Source organism: Gopherus evgoodei, chromosome 17 (assembly GCF_007399415.2).
Source record: "Gopherus evgoodei ecotype Sinaloan lineage chromosome 17, rGopEvg1_v1.p, whole genome shotgun sequence".
Taxonomy (NCBI): Eukaryota; Metazoa; Chordata; order Testudines; family Testudinidae; genus Gopherus; species Gopherus evgoodei.
The window spans coordinates 23,796,189-23,815,786 of record NC_044338.1 but is presented as its reverse complement, the minus strand read 5'-3'; the positions used below and the strand labels follow the sequence as shown (position 1 = coordinate 23,815,786).

General features: G+C 57.8%; 1 protein-coding gene across 8 annotated transcripts in view; it reads right to left on the bottom strand.

Annotated features, from left to right (window-relative positions):
• Window positions 1–19,598, bottom strand: part of ELN (elastin) — an 88,128-nt gene that overhangs the window by 47,583 nt on the left and 20,947 nt on the right. For 6 of the 8 annotated variants that reach the window (XM_030536865.1, XM_030536866.1, XM_030536861.1 and 3 more), the window contains exons 5-12: window positions 13,981–14,016; window positions 12,431–12,514; window positions 11,692–11,751; window positions 11,488–11,556; window positions 11,360–11,407; window positions 4,270–4,341; window positions 3,864–3,893; window positions 2,904–2,975 (exon numbers count right to left, since the gene is read on the bottom strand). In XM_030536865.1, the coding sequence (XP_030392725.1) occupies window positions 2,904–2,975; window positions 3,864–3,893; window positions 4,270–4,341; window positions 11,360–11,407; window positions 11,488–11,556; window positions 11,692–11,751; window positions 12,431–12,514; window positions 13,981–14,016 (471 nt within the window). The remainder of the gene's footprint in view (window positions 1–2,903; window positions 2,976–3,863; window positions 3,894–4,269; window positions 4,342–11,359; window positions 11,408–11,487; window positions 11,557–11,691; window positions 11,752–12,430; window positions 12,515–13,980; window positions 14,017–19,598) is intronic. The other 2 variants (XM_030536864.1, XM_030536863.1) reach the window with 2 other exon arrangements.

Here is a 19,598-nt window from a genome sequence, read left to right as displayed (position 1 = left end):
GGCAGTTACATGACCCAAACACCTCATGGATCCTGCTTTGCCCTGAGAGCAGCAATTGAACCCTTCTGCAGTTGCAATCCCTAGTCGAGTAAGTCCTGTCATGCATATCATCCATCAGAAAACTCCCATTGCTCACAGCTACCTAGTCAAATGACCCATAAAACAGGTTAAAATAACTGCCTGTTCAAACCACCACAGAAAGAGTGCTTGCCGCCTACTCAAATACTGACAGAAAGAGTGACTGGGACCTATTCAATTAACCCACCAAAATTGCTGCCTATGGAAACATCCTCTAGAAAGTGTCATCGCTATCTGGTCTAATAACCCATAGCAAGAGCAATTGCTGTTTATTCAAAAAACCCACAGAAGGGGTGATCGAGGCCTAGCCACAGTAACCGACCAAGGCCTATTCAATTCGACTGGAGTTTATGTACAGGGAGTTTCACAAGAGTAATAGCTAGAGTCAAACCTTCATTTGTAGGCCTGGAGCTTGCAGGTGGAGACTCAGAATCCTTGTTCTCATGGCAGTGGCCCTTTATAAGTGGGACAGTCTATATTCCGGCCTATGTTAGACAGAGGTCCAATCAGATGATCCCAATGGCCAAGCTACGAAGTCTATGAATAACCACCAGGACACAAGATGATGCCTCCTGCCACAAGGAAGCTGACAACTTCGAAAATATCAGCTGGTGTTAAACGTGCTTGATGGGGCAGCTAGCCCCACCCAGTTCCACTCCAACCCCCCACACAGAGGCACATTTTGTGAAAAAATGTCTTACTGTATCAAGCCTGGGGACTTTTGCCCCTCAACCCCTATTTAGGCACCCAGAAAAGTTTCCTGATTCAGTCTGGCCAACTGCAAGTATTCAGAAACCACAGGTCAGGTCCAAACCCCATAAAATCAGGAGACTGGTTTAAAAATAAGCCATGCGGGGGGTTCACAGACAAGGGAAAGCTGGCGAAGCTGAGCTCAGAGCCTGTGCGATCATGGGAGACTTTGAACAACACTCAATAGGGTGAGACTCATGCTGAAATGGCAGCAGTTTATATTCAGGAGTAGCACTCACCAAACTAGAGTGCCTGGGAGAAAAAGCCCTTCTCCTTGCCCAGCCTGGGTGTGGGGAGCGACCCCAGCACTCCGACAAGGGCTTCTGCATTTCTGTAGAGGGCTGAGCAGAGAGGCAGAGGGACAGCACTTGGTGGGGAGCCCTGCAGCATCGGGGAGGGATAGGGGAGTGCTGCCTGGAGCAGGGAGATGCTGAGAGCATGGCTCCCTGGTGGTGCTATCTCCTGCGATTTATTAATGGTGGCTCCCCAGTAAGTGGGTCAGCTGGCGGCAGGGCCACGTCTGGGCTCTGGGCCACCGGTGGGGCTGTGCTGCTGAAGAAGCCAGGTGCTGCCTCAGCCATACATGGCTGGCTTGCTCGTTAGCACCAGGCACCCCATCAAAGACAGTCTGGGGCAGCGGCTAGGCGGCGGAAGCCGTGCTGTGGGGGAGACGCCAGACAGCTCTGGGAGAGATCTCACTGAGCGGTTCTTTGGCTTCCCAGGAATCAGCAGCCTGGCCTGCTCAGGAAGAGAAGGGCCCTAATGAGTGTAACTCTGCCTCTGCGGGAGGAAGTCGGCCTGGTTCAAGTATTTCTGCCTCTCACTGCGATGGGCCCCAGTGGGGGAATCTGGCTGGTCTGGCGAGGAGTTTCACATTGCACTGCCTTGTCTGTCTGGGACCCTGCCCAGCACCAGGGGCTCTTGAGGCCAGGGTCACCTCTCTCCAGGGAGGCTGCTATCAAAGAAGCAGTTTGTGACCATGGAAACCAGTTATCCTCAGAGACAGGGCTTAAGAACTACCCCTTGCTAACAGCCCTGGGGAGCAGTTCCCTGGCCTGGCTTTGACCCCCTTCCTCCTGTCCCCCGGCGGCGTCTGCTGCAGAGTCCTGGATCAGCATGTTGCACAATAAACCTTGGCAACAGCGTTTCCCCAGCCTGCCAGTAAAGACGTTGCAGCGCTCCCAGGGCCTACGGGTCCAGGCTGCTGGGGCTGGGACCCACGCTACCTGCAGCAGCTCCCAGCCCGCCTGCGTGTCTTTGGACAGCCCAGACAAGGCTCACACCCGACATGTCCCCGGCCCTGCACTCGCATTCTCCCACTCATCTCCTGTGGAGCAGGGGTAAAGCAAGACGGGTCTCACCTCCATATTACCCTCGCCTACACTACTGTTCCCCTCCACCCCCGGCAGATGCAAGGAGCCAGCCTTGCTCCCCACAGGGAGACAGAGCGAGGCACGGACTGGTGTCCTCACACATGGGAGGCTAAAGCTAGGACCCTGGCCAGGTGATGCCTGAGCCCAGCAGCTCTCACGGACCTCCAGGCAGGCCACTTTCTAGGTGCTACTATGGATTCGGGGCTAATGTTGGAACTATCACCCGCGGATCAGCCAGCAGCAGCCCTGGAGTAAACACTGCACCAAATATGAACATGATTGTACAGCACCGAGCGCAGCATGGCCCTGGGCTAAGCGCTGCAGTAATATAAATAATAAAGAAGAAGTCTATAGGATCCAAAGGAAAGGAAGAGATGGTAACATGTATTGCCAGCCTCTCTGTGCCTCCCCCTTCCCCTGCCCCCTCCCTGCTCTGGCAGAGAGTTCGGTACTGTCCATTCCTTCCTGGGCTCACCCTGAGCACAGGCTTTCCCGCTTCCACATGCCGGCGCTCAGGGTCAGGGCGGGGTGGCTGCCCCGGGGATGGCAGGAAGGGCTGGGGCTCAGGCTCAGGTCTAAGTGCTGCGGGAAAGACAGGGCTCAGCTAGCGGAAATCCCCCAGTCGAGCAGCAGCAACTCCAGCTTTCCCCAAAGGCAAAGCTAGAGAAGGCTTGCCCACTTCTGCCCAGTCCGGCTACTTACCTGGGAGCTTGGGGGGTTTGATGGGATATCCCAGAGGGACGCCGGGCTGCTGGCCCCCGAAGCCTCCAAATCCTGAAAGACAACAGCAGAAACTCTCAGGGGAATGCCCAGTGCTCCGTGAGCCCACCACCAGCCGAAGGGCACCAGGGCAGTATCTGTGGGGTGTCCAGAATCCCAGAGCAAGAACAGAGCAGAGCAGGAAGCAACATGGGTATAAACTGGACACTAGGAAGTTTAGACTTGAAATTAGACGAAGGTTTCTAACCATTAGAGGAGTGAAGTTCTGGAACAGCCTTCCAAGGGGAGTAGTGGGGGCAAAAGACATATCTGGCTTTAAGATTAAGCTTGATAAGTTTATGGAAGGGATGGTATGATGGGATAGCCTAATTTTGGCAACTGATCTTTGATTATCACCAGATAAGTATGCCCAGTGGTTGGTGATGGGATGTTGGATGGGATGGGATCTGAGTTACTGCAGAGAATTCTTTTCTGAGTGCTGGCTGGTGAGCCTTGACCACATGCTCAGGGTTTAGCTGATCACCATATTTGGGGTCGGGATGGAATTTTCCTCCAGGGCAGATTGGCAGAGGCCCTGGAGGTTTTTCGCCTTCCCCTGCAGTGTGGGGCATGGGTCACTTGCTGGTGGATTCTCTGCAGCTTGAGGTCTTCAAACCACAATTTGAAGACTTCAATAACTCAGGCATAGTTAGGGGTTTGTTACAGAAGTGGATGGGTAGGGTTCTGTGGCCTGCTTTGTGCAGGGGGTCAGACTAGATGATCACATTGGTCCCTTCTGACCCTAGCATCTATGAATCTATGAATCTATAACATGAGGGCAGAGCTGGGGGCTCTGAGACTCTGACTGCAGCATGGGCAGGCCCTGAGGCTGTACAGACATCACTTGGGTATATGGATCATGCAAATGAAAGCTGCAGCAGGCTGGGAAACCAAGCAACTCACCGGGAATTCCTGCAAGGGCTCCTGCTGCTCCTGTTAAAGAGAGAAACCGGTATATGAGCCTCACAGACAGCCAATATGGGACTGAGCTAGTCCATTCAGGCCTGAGTTGGTCCATGTGGGTCTTGGCTGGTCCATGTGGGTTCATGCAGGTCCATACAGGCCTGAGTGGGTCTATATGGACCTGAGACAATCAATGTAGGCCTTCACCTCACCCAAATCCCCCCTACGCCCTGTGACAACTCCAGGAAAATGTGCCCTCTCCCACCCCGTGCACTCTTGGCATGATGAAGAATTCAGCCTCCTAAAATCTTTGCCCAGCCCTAGCCGCCCACCCCAGCCCACACAGGAGCCATGGCAGCCCCCACCCCACTGGTACCTGATACTCTCTGGGGGAAGGGCAGCATACCTGGGGCTTTTGCCTTGACTCCAGTCCCAATGGGCACACCAGGCAGGACGCCTATGCCAGGGTAACGGACCCCTACAACACAGTGCAGAGGGAGCCAACTGAATGCAGGGCAGGGACACTCCCAGAGACAGCCCCACCAGCCCCCCTGCATCGCATTGTGGGGCCGACTGCAGGATGCACCCACCCCTGTCCCAACGCAGACTGTGGAACTGAGAGCCAGGCACCTGTCTGTGTCCCAATCCCTGCTCTGTCCCAACTCCCATTGAGTGGCTGCTCTGTTCCCTGGCTCAGATCCTGTCACTTCCTGTCTCCTGCAGTCTTGCTCCCCTTCCCCATTCCCATCCGTCTCCTCTTGATCCACGTGACCTTCAGTGCCCAAAGGGGTCATTGTCTGTAGCTACAGTTGTTTCCGGGGCTGGCAAACTTACTACGCAGAACACACTGTTGTCATAATATTTATCCAAAAAGGATCTTGCAAGGTATCATATGGACCGGTGACACTGGTCACTGACGTTGCATGATGCCCGTATGTTTAGTGTATAATGTTATGGAGCTGTGCTGGAAATACGGTACTATACTCTGTTTAGACCAAGCAATCCAAGCAGAGTGGGTAACGTCTGTCCTAGCCAAAGGAATGCTGGTTTGCCTGTCTGCCTGTGTCTCCAGTGTCACTGAGCAAGGCCATGCCAGAGACAGTGGAGATACACTTGCAACTGACTAACAGGACAAGCCCATTGAGAAAGAATCACAGAATCACAGAATATCAGGGTTGGAAGGGACCTCAGGAGGTCATCTAGTCCAACCCCCTGCTCAAAGCAGGACCAACCCCAACTAAATCATCCCAGCCAGGGCTTTGTCAAGCCCAACCTTAAAAACCTCTAAGGAAGGAGATTCCACCGCCTCCCTAGGGAACCCATTCCAGTGCTTCACCACCCTCCTAGTGAAATAGTGTTTCCTAATATCCAACCTAGACATCCCCCACTGCAACTTGAGACCATTGCTCCTTGTTCTGTCATCTGAGAACTGAGAACAGTCTAGATCCATCCTCTTTGGAACCCCCTTTCAGGTAGTTGAAAGCAGCTATCAAATCCCCCCTCATTCTTCTCTTCTGCAGACTAAACAATCCCAGTTCCTTCAGTCTCTTCACATAAGTCACGTGCTCCAGCCCCTTAATCATTTTTGTTGTCCTCCGCTGGACTCTTTCCACATCCTTCTTGTAGCGTTGTGCCCAAAACTGGACACAGTACTCCAGATGAGGCCTCACCAATGTTGAATAGAGGGGAATGATCACGTCCCTCGATCTGCTGGCAATGCCCCTACTTATACAGCCCAAAATGTCATTAGTCTTCTTGGCAGCAAGGGCACACTGTTGACTCATATCCAGCTTCTCATCCACTGTAACCCCTAGGTCCTTTTCTGCAGAACTGCTGCCTAACCACTCAGTCCCTAGTCTGTAACAGTGAATGGGATTCTTCCGTCCTAAGTGCAGGACTCTGCACTTGTCCTTGTGGAACCTCATCAGGTTTCTTTTGGCCCAATCCTCTAATTTGTCTAGGTCCCTCTGTATCCTATCCCTACCCTCCAGCGTATCTAACACTCCTCCCAGTTAAGTGTCATCTGCAAACTTGCTGAGGGTGCAGTCCACGCCATCCTCCAGATCATTAATGAGAGGACAGCAGGGCACCAGCTTCCTGGAGCATAAGCACAAGGGAAGGAAGTTTCATCTGGGGCAGAGGTAAGCAAACTACGGTCCACAGGCCAGATCCATCCTGCGGGATTGCCCCCCGTGGTGCTGCAGGCCCCATGCCGCTTTCAGCAAAGACCGGCCCGACGTCCCTGCGGCCCCCAGGCCCTTGCCTCCAGGTACCTCCCACAAAGCTCCCATTGACTGGGAACGGGGAACTGCAGTGGCAGCCAATGGGAGCTTTGGAGGAGGTACCTGGAGGCAAGGCAAGGGCAGAGCAGGGGGAGCCCTCCACCCCTCCTCCTCCAGGGGCTGCAGCATTTCCGGGAGCAGCACGGGGCTGGGGACAGGACAGGCAGGCAGGGAGCCTGCCCTGGCCCTGGTGCATGCCACTGGCACCCCGGAGCCCAAACCCCTTCTGCACCCTGCCCCCCAATGCCCTGCCCTAAGCCCCCTGCCTGCACCTCACACACCTTCTGCACCCCAACTCCCTGCCCTGAGCCCCCTCATACACCCTGCACTCCAACCCCCTGCCCTGAGCCCCCTGCTGCACTCCACACCCCTCCTGCACCTCCACCCCTTCCCTGAGCCCCCTCATACACTCTGCACTCCAACCCCCTGCCCTGAGCCCCCTGCTGCACCCTGCTCCCCTGTGAACTCCAACTCCCTGCCCTGAGCCCCCTCGTATACCCTGCACTCCAACCCCCTGCCCTGAGTCCCCTGCTGCACTCCGCACCCCTCCTGTACCCCAACTCCCTGCCCTGAGCCCCCTGCTGCACTCCGCACCCCTCCTGTACCCCAACTCCCTGCCCTGAGCCCCTTTGTACACCCTGCACTCCAACCCCTTGCCCTGAGCCCCCTGCTGCACCCTGCTCCCCTGTGCACTCCAACCCCCTGCCCTGAGCCCCCTGCTGCACTCCGCACCCCTCCTTTACCCCAACTCCCTGCCCTGAGCCCCCTCGTACATGCTGCACTCCAACCCCCTGCCCTGAGCCCTCTGCTGCACCCTGCTCCCCTGTGCACTCCAACCCCCTGCCCTGATCCCCCTTCTGCACGCCACACCCCTCCTGCACCCCCACCCCTTCCCTGAGCCCCCTCATACACTCTGCACTCCAACCCCCTGCCCTGAGCCCCATGCTGCACTCCACACCCCTCCTGCACCCCCACCCCTTCCCTGAGCCCCCTCATACACTCTGCACTCCAACCCCCTGCCCTGAGCCCCCTGCTGCACCCTGCTCCCCTGTGAACTCCAACTCCCTGCCCTGAGCCCCCTCGTATTCCCTGCACTCCAACCCCCTGCCCTGAGTCCCCTGCTGCACTCCGCACCCCACCTGTACCCCAACTCCCTGCCCTGAGCCCCCTGCTTCACTCTGCACCCCTCCTGTACCCCAGCTCCCTGCCCTGAGCCCCTTCATACACCCTGAACTCCAACCCCTTGCCCTGAGCCCCCTGCTGCACCCTGCTCCCCTGTGCACTCCAACCCCCTGCCCTGAGCCCCCTGTTGCACTCCGCACCCCTCCTTTACCCCAACTCCCTGCCCTGAGCCCCCTCGTACATGCTGCACTCCAACCCCCTGCCCTGAGCCCCCTGCTGCACTCCGCACCCCTCCTTTACCCTAACTCCCTGCCCTGAGCCCCCTTGTACATGCTGCTCTCCAACCCCCTGCCCTGAGCCCTCTGCTGCACCCTGCTCCCCTGTGCACTCCAACCCCCTGCCCTGAGCCCCTTGCTGCACTCCGCACCCCTCCTGCACCCCACCCCCTTCCCTGAGCCCCCTCATACACTCTGCACTCCAACTCCCTGCCCTGAGCCCCCTGCTGCACCCTGCTCCCCTGTGCACTCCAACCCCCTGCCCTGAGCCCCCTGCTGCACTCCACACCCCTCCTGCACCCTCACCCCCTTCCCTGAGCCCCCTCATACACCCTGCACCCTTCCTTTGCCCCAATCCCTTGCCCTGAGCCCCTTCCTGCACACCGCACCCCCCCACACCCCACACTGCCTCCCACACCCCAATCCCCTGCCCCAGCCCTGCATACAATTTCCCCACCCAGATGTGGCCCTCAGCCCAAAAATTTGCCCACCCCTGATCTGCGGAAACACTTCCCAAGAACACATTGCTGAGGTTTGCTGGATTATTAAAGGGAAGAAACGGGACTTGGTTACCCATCACTTAGGGGACAAAATTCTGTGCATGGTGGGTCCTCCTGCCTGAGGGGCTGGAGATGCTGGTAGCTGGAAGTAAGTAAGAAAGCTACTCAGGCAAAGACTGTAGCTTGCCGGAGTGAAGATTTGCTCACTAGAAAGCAAATTATTCTTGTTTTGTTTGTAACCAGACCTGTTCCTTTTCCTCTCACTCAGTATCATATAAACACCTATTCCTTATTAGCAGGGATAGCTCAATGGTTTGAGCATGGGCCTACTCAGCCTTGGGTTGTGAGCTCAATCCTTGAAGGGGCCACTTGGGAATCTGGGGCAAAATCAGTACTTGGTCCTGCTAGTGAAGGCAGGGGGCTGGACTCGGTGACCTGTCAGGATCCCTTCTAGATCTGTGAGATAGGTGTATCTCCATATATTTATTTAGATAGGTATAACCCGTCTCTGTGCTGGGTGCTGAAGGCAGATGGAGAATTTCAGCTGAGCCTCTTTGGAGGCAACTGCCTTGGTAATTTCTGTGCATGGCCAGTGATGGGGCTGGATGCTGCAGAGATGTCTCTGGGGATCTTGGGCCCTGGGGTTCCCTCAGTGTCACCTGGAAGGCTCATTTAAGGCTGGCGGTCTGGAGGAGTTTGCTGGGGAGGTGGGCGGACTGGCATGGAAGGGAGCTGACACACCCTAAGCTCCAGCAGGGCTCTCCTCCTCTAAGGCAGAGGGGTAACACAGAGGGTTGTGGTTCTGGGCACCCTGAGGAAAGTGTCACACCCTTCCCCTCTCATTTCCTCATCTCTCTCCCTGCCCCAGTGCTCCTGGGATGGATGGACCAATTCCTACCATCCCAGGAGCACAGGGGCAGGGAGAGAGATGTGTCCCATCTGCACGCCAGGGCTGCGCTCACTGTCTGGGATGCATGATATGCCCCTATCCACTGGGACTTGCCTTCTTACAAGCCACACCACGCTGGGCCATGCTAAAGCAGAGAGCGTATCTAGCTGCCTGGGGCCACATCTACAACCAGTGGACAGGGAGGGGCTTGGGAGATGGGGCCCAGGTTCAAAGACTCTTGTTCTGATCCAATCCAGGTGAGGGAGATTGGATGGCTTAGGGGGTGGAGAATGGGACTCTGGGCCTTTTAGGAGGCACCAGCTCCCATCTGGTCCCTGCGGGGCTGAGGGGGGGCAGTGGCTGGCTCCAGGGAATCGGGGATGGGAGGTGGGGTTTTTCTCCTCGAGGGTGGGAATCTAACCCCCAGTGGCAGTAACCAGAGACTGTTCAGGGTCTCCCATGGCCCTGGGGACGGGAGGGAGTTGGACTTCTGGTGCAAGGCACTGAACAGCCCAAGCAGCCATACTCTGAGGTGGTTGTGGGGGAAGCTTGCAGCCAATGTCTCTCTCATGGGCAGCATTGGCACACAGGTCTCCCGGCAGGTGGGCAGGCCCAGGGACTCCTCCCCTGTGAATGTGGAATAGGAGCCCAGCACACCCCACAGTGGAAATGGCCCAGCAGGCCCCTGCTCCCACACCTGCAGGCTTGTGCAGGGCATGGGGGTGCTGCATTTTCTCACACACACTCCCTCCCCATTAGAGCTGTGGTTCCCAGGGCCTGGAGCCCTGTCCCCAGGAATTCCACCCCCCTCTTTGCCAGGTCTGTGGCAATGCCAGTTGCCGTCTCTCACCCCGCGTCTCTCCTGCATCCCCTTCACAGCGGCCACTGAGCGATCTGGGGTTCACAGCCCCAGGCAGAGGTGGAGGCTTCCAGGGCCCTGATCTCCCCCGCCCCACAGCTCGGGGACGGGGGGAACTGCACCGGGTATCCCTAGGGATATAAGCCACTGAACTAGACAAGGGCACTGCCGTGATTTCCATACGACCCCCCGCCCTGACATTTTCTGAGCTTTGCTGCCAGCGGTTGCCCCATGCCAGGGCTTTGCCTCTAGCCCCACCACTGCTTGGTCTCCATAGCAGCCGCCTGGGGGATCCTGGGCCGTCTCCACACAGAACAGTGGCACCAATTCCAGCAAGCGATTTCAAACCCACCTGTGGCCTCTTTGCATTTGGGAGGAGCTGAATCCAAACAGCCCCTGTCCCCCGCCATGCTCCAAACCCAGACAGCCCCTCTTCCTCCCATTCCCCAAACAGCCCGTCCCCCCTCATGCCCCAGACCCAAACAGCCCCTCTTCCTCCCATTCCCCAAACAGCCCCTGTCCCCCCTCGTGCCCCAAACCCAAACAGCCCCTCTTCCTCCCATTCCCCAAACAGCCCCTGTCCCCCCCATGCTCCAAACCCAAACAGCCCCTCTTCCCCTCATTCCCCAAACAGCCCCTGTCCCCCCCATGCCCCAAACCCAAACAGCCCCTGCCCTCCCAAGCTCTAAACCCAAACAGCCCCTGTTCCACCCCACGCCCCCAACCCAAACAGCCCCTCTTCCTTTCATTCCCCAAACAGCCCCTCTTCCCCCCCACACCCCCAACCCAAACAGCCCCTCTCCCCCTATTCCCCAAACAGCCCCTCTTCCCCCCCATGCCCCAAACCCAAACAGCCCCTGTTCCACCCCACGCCCCCAATCCAAACAGCCCCTCTTCCCCCCATTCCCCAAACAGCCCCTCTCCCCCCCATGCCCCAAACCCAAACAGCCCCTGTTCCACCCCATGCTCCAAACCCAAACAGCCCCTGTTCCCCCCCATTTCCCAAACCCAAACAGGCCCTCTTCCCTCCCATGCCCAAACCCAAACAGCCCCTCTCCACCCCATGCCCCAAACCCAAACAGCCCCTGTTCCACCCCATGCTCCAAACCCAAACAGCCCCTGTTCCCCTGCATTCCGCAAACCCAAACAGCCCCTCTTCTCCCCCACGCCCCAAACCCAAACAACCCCTGTCCCCCCCAAGCTCCAAACCCAAACAGCCCCTCTCCACCCCACGCCCCCAACCCAAACAGCCCCTCTCCACCCCCATGCCCTAAACCCAAACAGCCTCTCTCCATCCCACGCCCCCAACCCAAACAGCCCCTCTCCACCCCACTCCCCAAATCCAAACAGCCCTTCTCAGTCCCATGCCAGGGCTTGCCCCCGTGTCCAAAGTGCACAGTTTCTGGGCTAGATTCAGTCTAGACTGAGCGAGATCCTTCCCAGAGCGAGCTGGTGTTCGTCAGGCTGGCTGGGCCGTGTCCTGACGGACAGGGGACATTGCCACTGGTGGGTCCCTTGGCCACAAACTTCATCAGCAGAGCCCAGTACCAGGGTCTGGCTACTGCTCACCTGTTCCTGGAAGCACGCCGCCCGGGTACACACCTGGAATGCCAACACCTGCCAGCCAAGAAAGGAGGAGCAGTGACTGTCTGTCCAGCTGCATGGTCCCACCCTTCCCAGCCTTCTCCGTCACCTACCTGGTACCTTGGCAGGTTTCCCTCCAGCGCCTACTCCTGGCTGCACCCCAACCTGGGGCACTACAGCACCTGCAGGAGAGCCAGAGGCCATGAGCACTGGACCAGTGGACAGCATGGCAGGCCTCTGCTCCTCTCAGGGCATGGCACAGAGTAGTCAGAGTTGTGCCCAGGGGTGGGCAAGCCCTGGACTGCAACACACCTTACCTGTGGAGACCCCAACACCGCCGGGTCCACCCACACCGCTGACTCCGCCCACACCAGCACCTGGTCATGAAAAGGAAGTTCTGAGCCACAGTGCACAGCGGGCTCCCAGCAGGAGACTGGATCCCTGGGTATTTCAGGCCCAGCCATGGGCCCTGTGCCCAGCTTCGATGGACCATATGCTCCAGCGGTGCGGGGGAAGTTCAACCTCAGTGGGCACTCTGATGCAGGCTTCCCCATGCTGCCCTCCCGCCGATGGGTGGCATCCAATGTGGGCTTCCTGTCACTGTCCCACAGGCCGCAGGAGTGACAGCCTCTGTTGCATCAGATAGGGAGAGGCCTCCCTGAGCCTGGCCAGCAGGATCCCAGCCTGTCCAGTGCCAGGCGCTGCACACCCAGCTCTGCGCTCCCTATGCACCGACTCCTAACTCCAGCCAGTGCACTCGGCTCAGCATGTAGCCCACGGGCACAGTCTCCACCGGGCCCACTCCTACCCCTTTGCCTCCAGTTCCCTACCCCACCCCCAGGTCCAGCTCTAGCCCAAGAGACCAGCGCCTCTCATGTGCTGCTTCACACCTGGCTGGAGACCAGGCCCTACCCCAGAGAAGGCAGGAACCCCAGGGCTCATGGCAAGAGAGCCAGGCAAGAGGGCAAGATGAGGGGGGCAGCAGGCACCAGAGAGAGGCAGGGGCATGCAGGCATCCTGGATAATCCCCTGCACTAGAAAGTCATGTGCACTCACCAGCTTTTGCAGCAGCTTTATAGGCTCCCAGCCCAGCCCCCGGGTAGAGGCCGCCCGGGTAGAAACCTGGCTGGACTACACCACCTGCCAGGGAGAAGGAGAGTTAGCTGTGACCCGGGGATTCACCCCTGCCCTGGGCCCCCCTCTGCCAGCTGTGCTGTTCCAGGGCTGAGGGGAGAGTGGAAGGCAGGATCCCCCACTGCCACAAGACTCATGGCAGGGGGAGGGCAACCTGGCCTCAGGGATGCTCCAGGGACTGAACTGGACCCTGCCAGCTCTGCAGAGCAGAGGCACAAGCAGCCTCCTCTCATCCCCACCCTGGGGACTTGGCCACGTCTCTGCCCTGCTGCTTGGGTCAGAGATGGGCGCCCCTGTAAATCAGGGCCGTGTGCTTGGAGTCATACAGCAGCAGTATTTTGAGATCCATCAAGCAAATGGTTGCCAGGGCCCACAGGGGCTCAACTCCATCCCCAGTGGGTCTCCAGGGCACCCATCAGCAGGCGTCGGGTTGAGCCCATGTGGAGGGAGCGAGACCGCCTCCTTGGAGGACTCATGCTGGTGTGGCTGCGAGTTTCCTAGTGAGTCCCTGCTCCCGGCAGACTGGAGTGAAAGCAAGGTCTACAGCTGAACTGTGTAGGGGAGCCCAGGGCTGGGACTGCAGGGCAGGAAGAGGATGGGCACTGGCAGAGCTGTTGGGGGAGCCCCAGACTGGGACAGCTGGGGGCTGTGGTCAGGATTAAGGCGTATCAGTAGATCTATGGGGGGAGCCCTGGGATGGGATAGCAGGGGGGCTGCTGGAGTGAGCAGACTGTTCCTCCTTGCTCTTATACGATCATTTTCTCCCCTTTTCAATGTTTGCCCAGAATCTTTAACTCCCACCACATCCCCTGCCCAGCTCTGCCCCTCTGTACCTGTCGGCCCGTGTCTCTGACCACGTTTCTTCTCATGCCAGCCTTGACACCCTGCACCACAAATATCTTTGTGCTCTCCTCCATGCTTTCTGCCTTATCCCTTGGCACCCTCACTCTCTGCTCCATGCAGCCCCTGGTAGGGACTGGCTGGCCAACCACAGCCAAGCTGGGCTGCAGACAGTTAAAAGATCCCGAGATGGTGTGGAGCATCCAGCTGTCCTGTGGCTCCCCAAAAGGTGGGCTCCATCCCTGCTCCCTGCCCCATGTGTTCGTGCCTGTGCAGTGGAAGCCAGACCTGGAGTGCCTGGCACAATGGGGCTCTGACCCTGATGTGGGGGCTGAGGCTGAATCCCCATTGCTCAAGGCTGGGAACAGCCCTAGCTCCCTGGACCCCACAGCTGTGAGGGAGCCTGGCTCCCCAACCCCCATGCACTGAAAGGTTGTCCAACCCCCTTGGCAGCCTTGGCACATCTCAGCGCCTGTCTCTGTGGCTTGGGCAAACGGGAATCAGGAAAAGCGCACAAGGATTTGCAGTGTGCGCTGTATGCAAGGGAGTGCCTTGGGTGAGGGGTCCCATGCCAGTCCCTCCGGGGCAGGGCTCAGCCTCCCCAGAGATCCCCTAAGAGTCAACGTACTCACCTGGCTGCAGGCCAAGTGCGCCAAGTCCCCCGAGGCCTGGAAAGAGAAGATTGGTGAGAAGGGGCACAGGGGGACCGCTGCTGGATAAGGAGGGAAGGCTGGCGGCAGGCACAGGAGATGGGAGCAGTTAAGCTCGGCCCAGTTAATTCAGCCAGGCTCTGAGTAGACACAATAGTAGTGGTCAGATCCACTGTTTCCAGCTGCCACCTCTGGGACTTGCTCTTTCCCAGAAAGCAGTGAAGGAAGGCCTGGGAAGGACACGGGCTTTATCACTCCTACTCTCCTCCCACGGCCCAGTTCTCAGAGGGGCTGGCTGCTTGCACAAGGCAGAGGAGGGCACTGGTGCTCAGCCTGAGCTCTGCACCCCTTCTGCAGCACACTCACTGGCTGGTGTCTATGCTGCCGCACTGGGTAAAGGATTTAAAGTGCCGGATGTGTCACCTGGGAGAGGCTGGAGCACTATAATCTCACCCAGCACCATGCCAGGGGAAGGCCAGAGAAACCCTCCACTAACACAATTCCCAGGCGGTGTTGTCTGTGTGGGTGTGAATGGTTCTAGCCCATTCAGCCACACTCTGCTGGAGCCAGTTGGCATGAGGGTCCAGTGGCCAGCAGCCCACTGGCTCTTGGAACTAGAGCCATGGTGACTGCTGGAGCCTAGAGGCTGCCTTGTGCCCTGGGATTTCTCTGCCTCCTAGGCTGGGGGAGTGACTGGGGCCAGTTCCAGTCTGTCTGGGAGGCTGCCCCCCGGCTCCCAGAATTCCAGCCTTCATTTAGATAACAAGGGAGTCTCTCTCCTGCATGGCTGCCGGGGTAACTAGAACCATGCTCCCTGAGTGTAACCAGTGCAGGGACTCACAGGCTCATGGATCTGCAGGCCAGAAGGGACCAGCTAGTCTGACTGTCATGGAGTGTGGGGGATACCAGGCCCTGCACCTCCGGCTTCCTTTGATTCACCGTGACTCTCAGCCAGCCAGTAAAACAGAAGGTTTATTTAGACAACAGAAGCAATGGGCTTAAACTGCAGCAAGGGAGATTTAGGTTGGACATTAGGAAAAAGTTCCTAACTGTCAGGGTAGTTAAACACTGGAATAAATTGCCTAGGGAGGTTGTGGAATCTCCATCTCTGGAGATATTTAAGAGTAGGTTAGATAAATGTCTATCTGGGATGGTCTAGACAGTATTTGGATCCCATGAGAGCAGGGGACTGGACTTGATGACCTCTTGAGGTCCCTTCCAGTCCTAGAGTCTATGAGGATCACAGTCCAAGACAGGTCTTGCCAGTACAGACAGCAGGACCCCCTTTAGTTAGGCCCATCTGGGGGCCCCAGGGAGGCCACAGCCCTTTTGGTCGGGGCACCCCTCTTTATTTCCCAGCCAGCTCGAAACTGAAACTCCCTTCAGCCATCTCCTTTCTGGCCTTCCCCCAACTCCTTCCCTAGCCTTTGGGTACTTTGTCCAGTTTCCCAGGCAGAGGTCTTACCTGGCCTCCAACCCCCCTCCTGGGTTCTTAGGTTACATGTTCAGGTATCCTCCCTTCCCCAATGCAGCCAGTCCCAGCAAAACTCCCCAGCAACCTTCCCAGGTCAATACTCCCTACTCAGCATTCAAATAACACATCAAGAACCTTCCCACTTCATCACCTCTCTCCCCACTTCGAGACTGAACTGAGAAGGATCACTTCAGCCAGTGACCTGGGGAAGTTCAAACCTACCCACGTTCCCATGGATGCCCCAGCGTACCCCCACTTCCTGGGGGAGAATTACACCAGGCCCTTCCAGTTTCCTGCCCCCCTTTAGGTCAGGTCTGCTTGATGGCACTAGTAGTCTGCATGTGGGAAGATTTATGCGTCCCGTGCCCTTTTTCCACCCCAATACCCCTGGGGTTCAAGCTGGGCTGGGGTCTTCTCCCCACGTTCCAGTCTGGGGGGCTATGATTCGGGCTCTCTTGGTTCAGAGCCCCTCTTTTGACCTTGGCCACCCTCTGGAAAGGCTCCTCTATGCTGGGCAAGGTTCCTAAAGTCATTTTCCCCTTGTCCCGGGCCTTCCTTACCCTTTGGCAGGGGTCACAGGATCAGCAGTACTGTCAGACAGTAATAAAGACCCCAGGCTAGTAAAAGTTCTGTAGCAGCCTCTGCTGGGTACGCCAGGTTCTCTGGTGCCCTGAGAGGGGGATGTCATGGGCCCAGCACAGCAGCTGGCGGCGATACTTCCGGGGTACCACCAGCTGCCTCCTGATCCCCCCTGACTCCATTTCCCCTGGGGGAGCCCATTCTCAGTACAGGAATTGCTTCTTCCACAGGGACCTTTTCCGGCAACCTCTCCCCATGATCTATACCGCACTGAGGTCGGCCAGGTCCCTTATCTTCCGCAAGGAGAGATCTTTCTGCAACTCGGCCTGGAGCTCAGCAGCTGGGACAGGGATGGGGACCTGCTCTTTCTTGCCAGCTGAGTCTGAAGCCGCAGCCTCCTTGAGCTGTGTTCCTGGGTGTTCCTTCCCCACCGTGTTAGGGTCCTGCACCTCGGCCAAGGTACCTTCCCCGAGGTCAGAGCAGTGTCCCTTGCAGGCTCGGGCTACGGGTCATGACCAGGGCACCTGGGGGTTGCTTGGCCAGTTCTCCACGTCTCCCCCCATTAACACCTCAGTGGGCAAATGGTGGTGCACTCCCACTTCTTTGTGGCCCTCCTTGGCCACCCATTTCAAGTGTACCCTCACCACAGGCACCTTGTATGGGGTCCCAGCCACCCCCGTCAGGGTCAGATAGGTGTTGGGCATTACCTGATCTGGAGCTACCACCTCGGGCCAGGCCAGCATCACCTCAGCGCCTGTGTCCCAGCATCCATAGATTTTCCTCCTATCCACCTCCATGGGAACAAGACACTGGGACAGCCCCGCACCCACCCTGTAAACGGAGAACCTTGAGTCCAGGGTATCCAGCCCCCCAGAGAAGCTGGCCTGGGGCCCTCCTCTCTCCTGAGCAGTTGATAAGCTGCCAGTCACCATTGCCTGGGAAGCCTGCCCCTTGTCCAGCTGGGTCTCCATCTCATCAACCCTCTGCAGGTTCGGTCTGCTCAGTCTGTCCCTGAACCTGCGGCACTGGGCCCATATGTGGCCTCTCTGGCCACGGTAATAGCAGCCCATGTCCCTTTCGTTCCCTCGAGCCGGTCGGCTGGCCCTGATTCTGGATGTTCCCCTTGGGAAGGTGTTCTCCATGTTTCCCTTATGGGACGTCCCAGAGTCTCTTTTTGCATCGTGGCAGGCCTGTTCCTTTGGGACTCCTCCCTGCCACCCCCTGTCCGATGCTTCACAAACTCATCAGCCAGCCGCCCTGCATGTCGTGGGTTCTCTGGCTTTTGGTCCCTCAACCACAGCGTCAGATCAGATGGGTACAGTTCATAGAGTTGCTCTAGGACGATCAGTTTAACCAGGTCCCCCTTAGTCTGGGTCCCATCTGCCCACTTGCCGGCATATCTCTCCATGCAGATGGCTAGTTGCAGATATGAGACCTCACCTTTTACGTTGGCTCTGGAACCTTTCTTGGTACATCTTCGGAATCAGCCCAAACTCATATAGCAGGGCCTGTTTGAATATTTCGTAGTCCCCTTTCTCCGCCCCTTCCAGTTGGCAGTACAATGCCACGGCTTTGGGGTCCAGTAAGGGGGTGAGAACTTGGAGCCTGTCCGCAGGATCTACCTGGTGCAGCTCGCAGGCCATCTCAAAGGCATCCAGGAAGTCATCCGTGTCCTCCCCCTCTTTACGCTGGGCCAGGATGCACTTATCAAAGCTCTGCGCAGTCCCGGGCCCCCGCTCACTCATCGCAGCTGGGGGCCTGCTGCCCCTCAGCCTTGCCAGTTCCAGCTCATGATGACACCGTTGCGCTTTCTCCTCCAGTTCATGCTGCCTCTGTCTCTCTTCACGCTGCTTCTGTCTCTCTTTCTCCTCCAGTTCGTGCTGTCTCTGTTTCTTACGATCCTCCATCTCTCTCATTTTTAGCTCTCTCTCCCATTCCAGCCACTTCCGCTCCACAGATGCTGATCATCACCGGCAGGATCCCCTGCTGGGGGCTGAGCTTCGCCAGGAGGATCCCCTGCTGGCCAGGGGTGTCATAGTGCCCTTGGTATTTGCTGGGCTCCTCCCCACCCTTCCCCTAGGCATAGGCAGGAGGGGTCTCAGGAAGACCTCAGCCGCCGGCTGACCACTCCCACCTGGAACAGACACTGGTGCCTGCGCTGCATCTGCCAGGCTGCTTCCCTCAGAGACAGGGATCAGTTCATTCATGCAATCTCCCTCCTCCAGCTGGGCAATCAGCTGGTCTTTGGTGAGCCTCCCACTGTGCAGCCCCCTCTACTTGCACAGCTCCACCAGGTCACTCTTAAGCCGCTTGGCATACATCTTCCTGCTGGCCACTCGCAGGCCTGGGTGCTCGCTGCTCCCCAGTTTCCAGGGAGACCCCTAGTGTGCCAGCCCTTCTCGAGGTCACCATCTCTCTGCCAGGGTCGAGCCTCAGACTCGTCCACCCCTGGGACCGCTTGCTGCAAACCCCTGGGAGACCCTGTTACTGCAAAAGTCCTTCTTGCAGGTTGCACACTCCCGGGGTTTAATCGCCCCCTGAAACCGTCCCTCGCTGACTCTTCAGCACGCCTGGTCCCTGTCAAACCCCCTTCGTTTTACTGCTCCCCAGTCACTTACTGCAGGCAGCGCCATCCACGGGGTGCAATAGATCCCAACCCTGCCACCAGTTGTCACGGAGTGTGGGGGAGTCAATGCCCTGCACCCCCGGCTTCCTGTGATTCACCGTGACTCTCAGTCAGCCAGTAACACAGAAGGTTTATTTAGACGACAGGAACACAGTCCAAGACAGGTCTTGCAGGTACAGACAACAGGACCCCGTTTAGTTAGGTCCATCTGGGTGCCCCAGGGAGTCCACAGCCCTGTTGGTCGGGGCACCCCTCTTTATTTCCCAGCCAGCTCCAAACTGAAACTCCCTTCAGCTATCTCCTTTCTGGCCTTCCCCCGGCTCCTTCCCCAGCCTTTGGGTCCTTTGTCCAGTGTCCAGGGCAGAGGCATTACCTGGCCTCCAACCCTCCTCCTGAGTTCTCATGTTACATGCTCAGGTATCCTCCCTTCCCCAATGCAGCCAGTCCCAGCAAAACTCCCCAGCAACCTTCCCGGGTCAATACTCCCCCTCAGCATTCAAATAACACATCAAGAACGTGTGCACTCCATCATACTGACCTCCTGCATAACGCAGGCTGGAGACCTGTCCCTAAATCATTCCTAGGGCAGAGCTTTTGGAAAAACACCCACTCCTGAGCTACACTTCCCCAGTGCTGGAGAATCCTCCATGCTAGGGTGACCATATTTCCCTAAGGGAAAACAGGACACCCCCAGCTGCTTGTCTGAGCCCCACCCTTTCCCCTGCAAGGCTGCTGCTGGTCTCTGAAACCCTGCTGCCCCACCCCCCTGCATGCTGGAATGCTGCCTCCCCCCAGCAAGCCCTCCCTCCTTCTGCACAGGGCTGGCATCTCCACTCGCCCCCCACGTGTTCTTTTGCACTGCACCCCTGAGCAAGTCGGCAAGAGCGAGTGGGACAAATGCCCACTTCCACAAAAACAGTC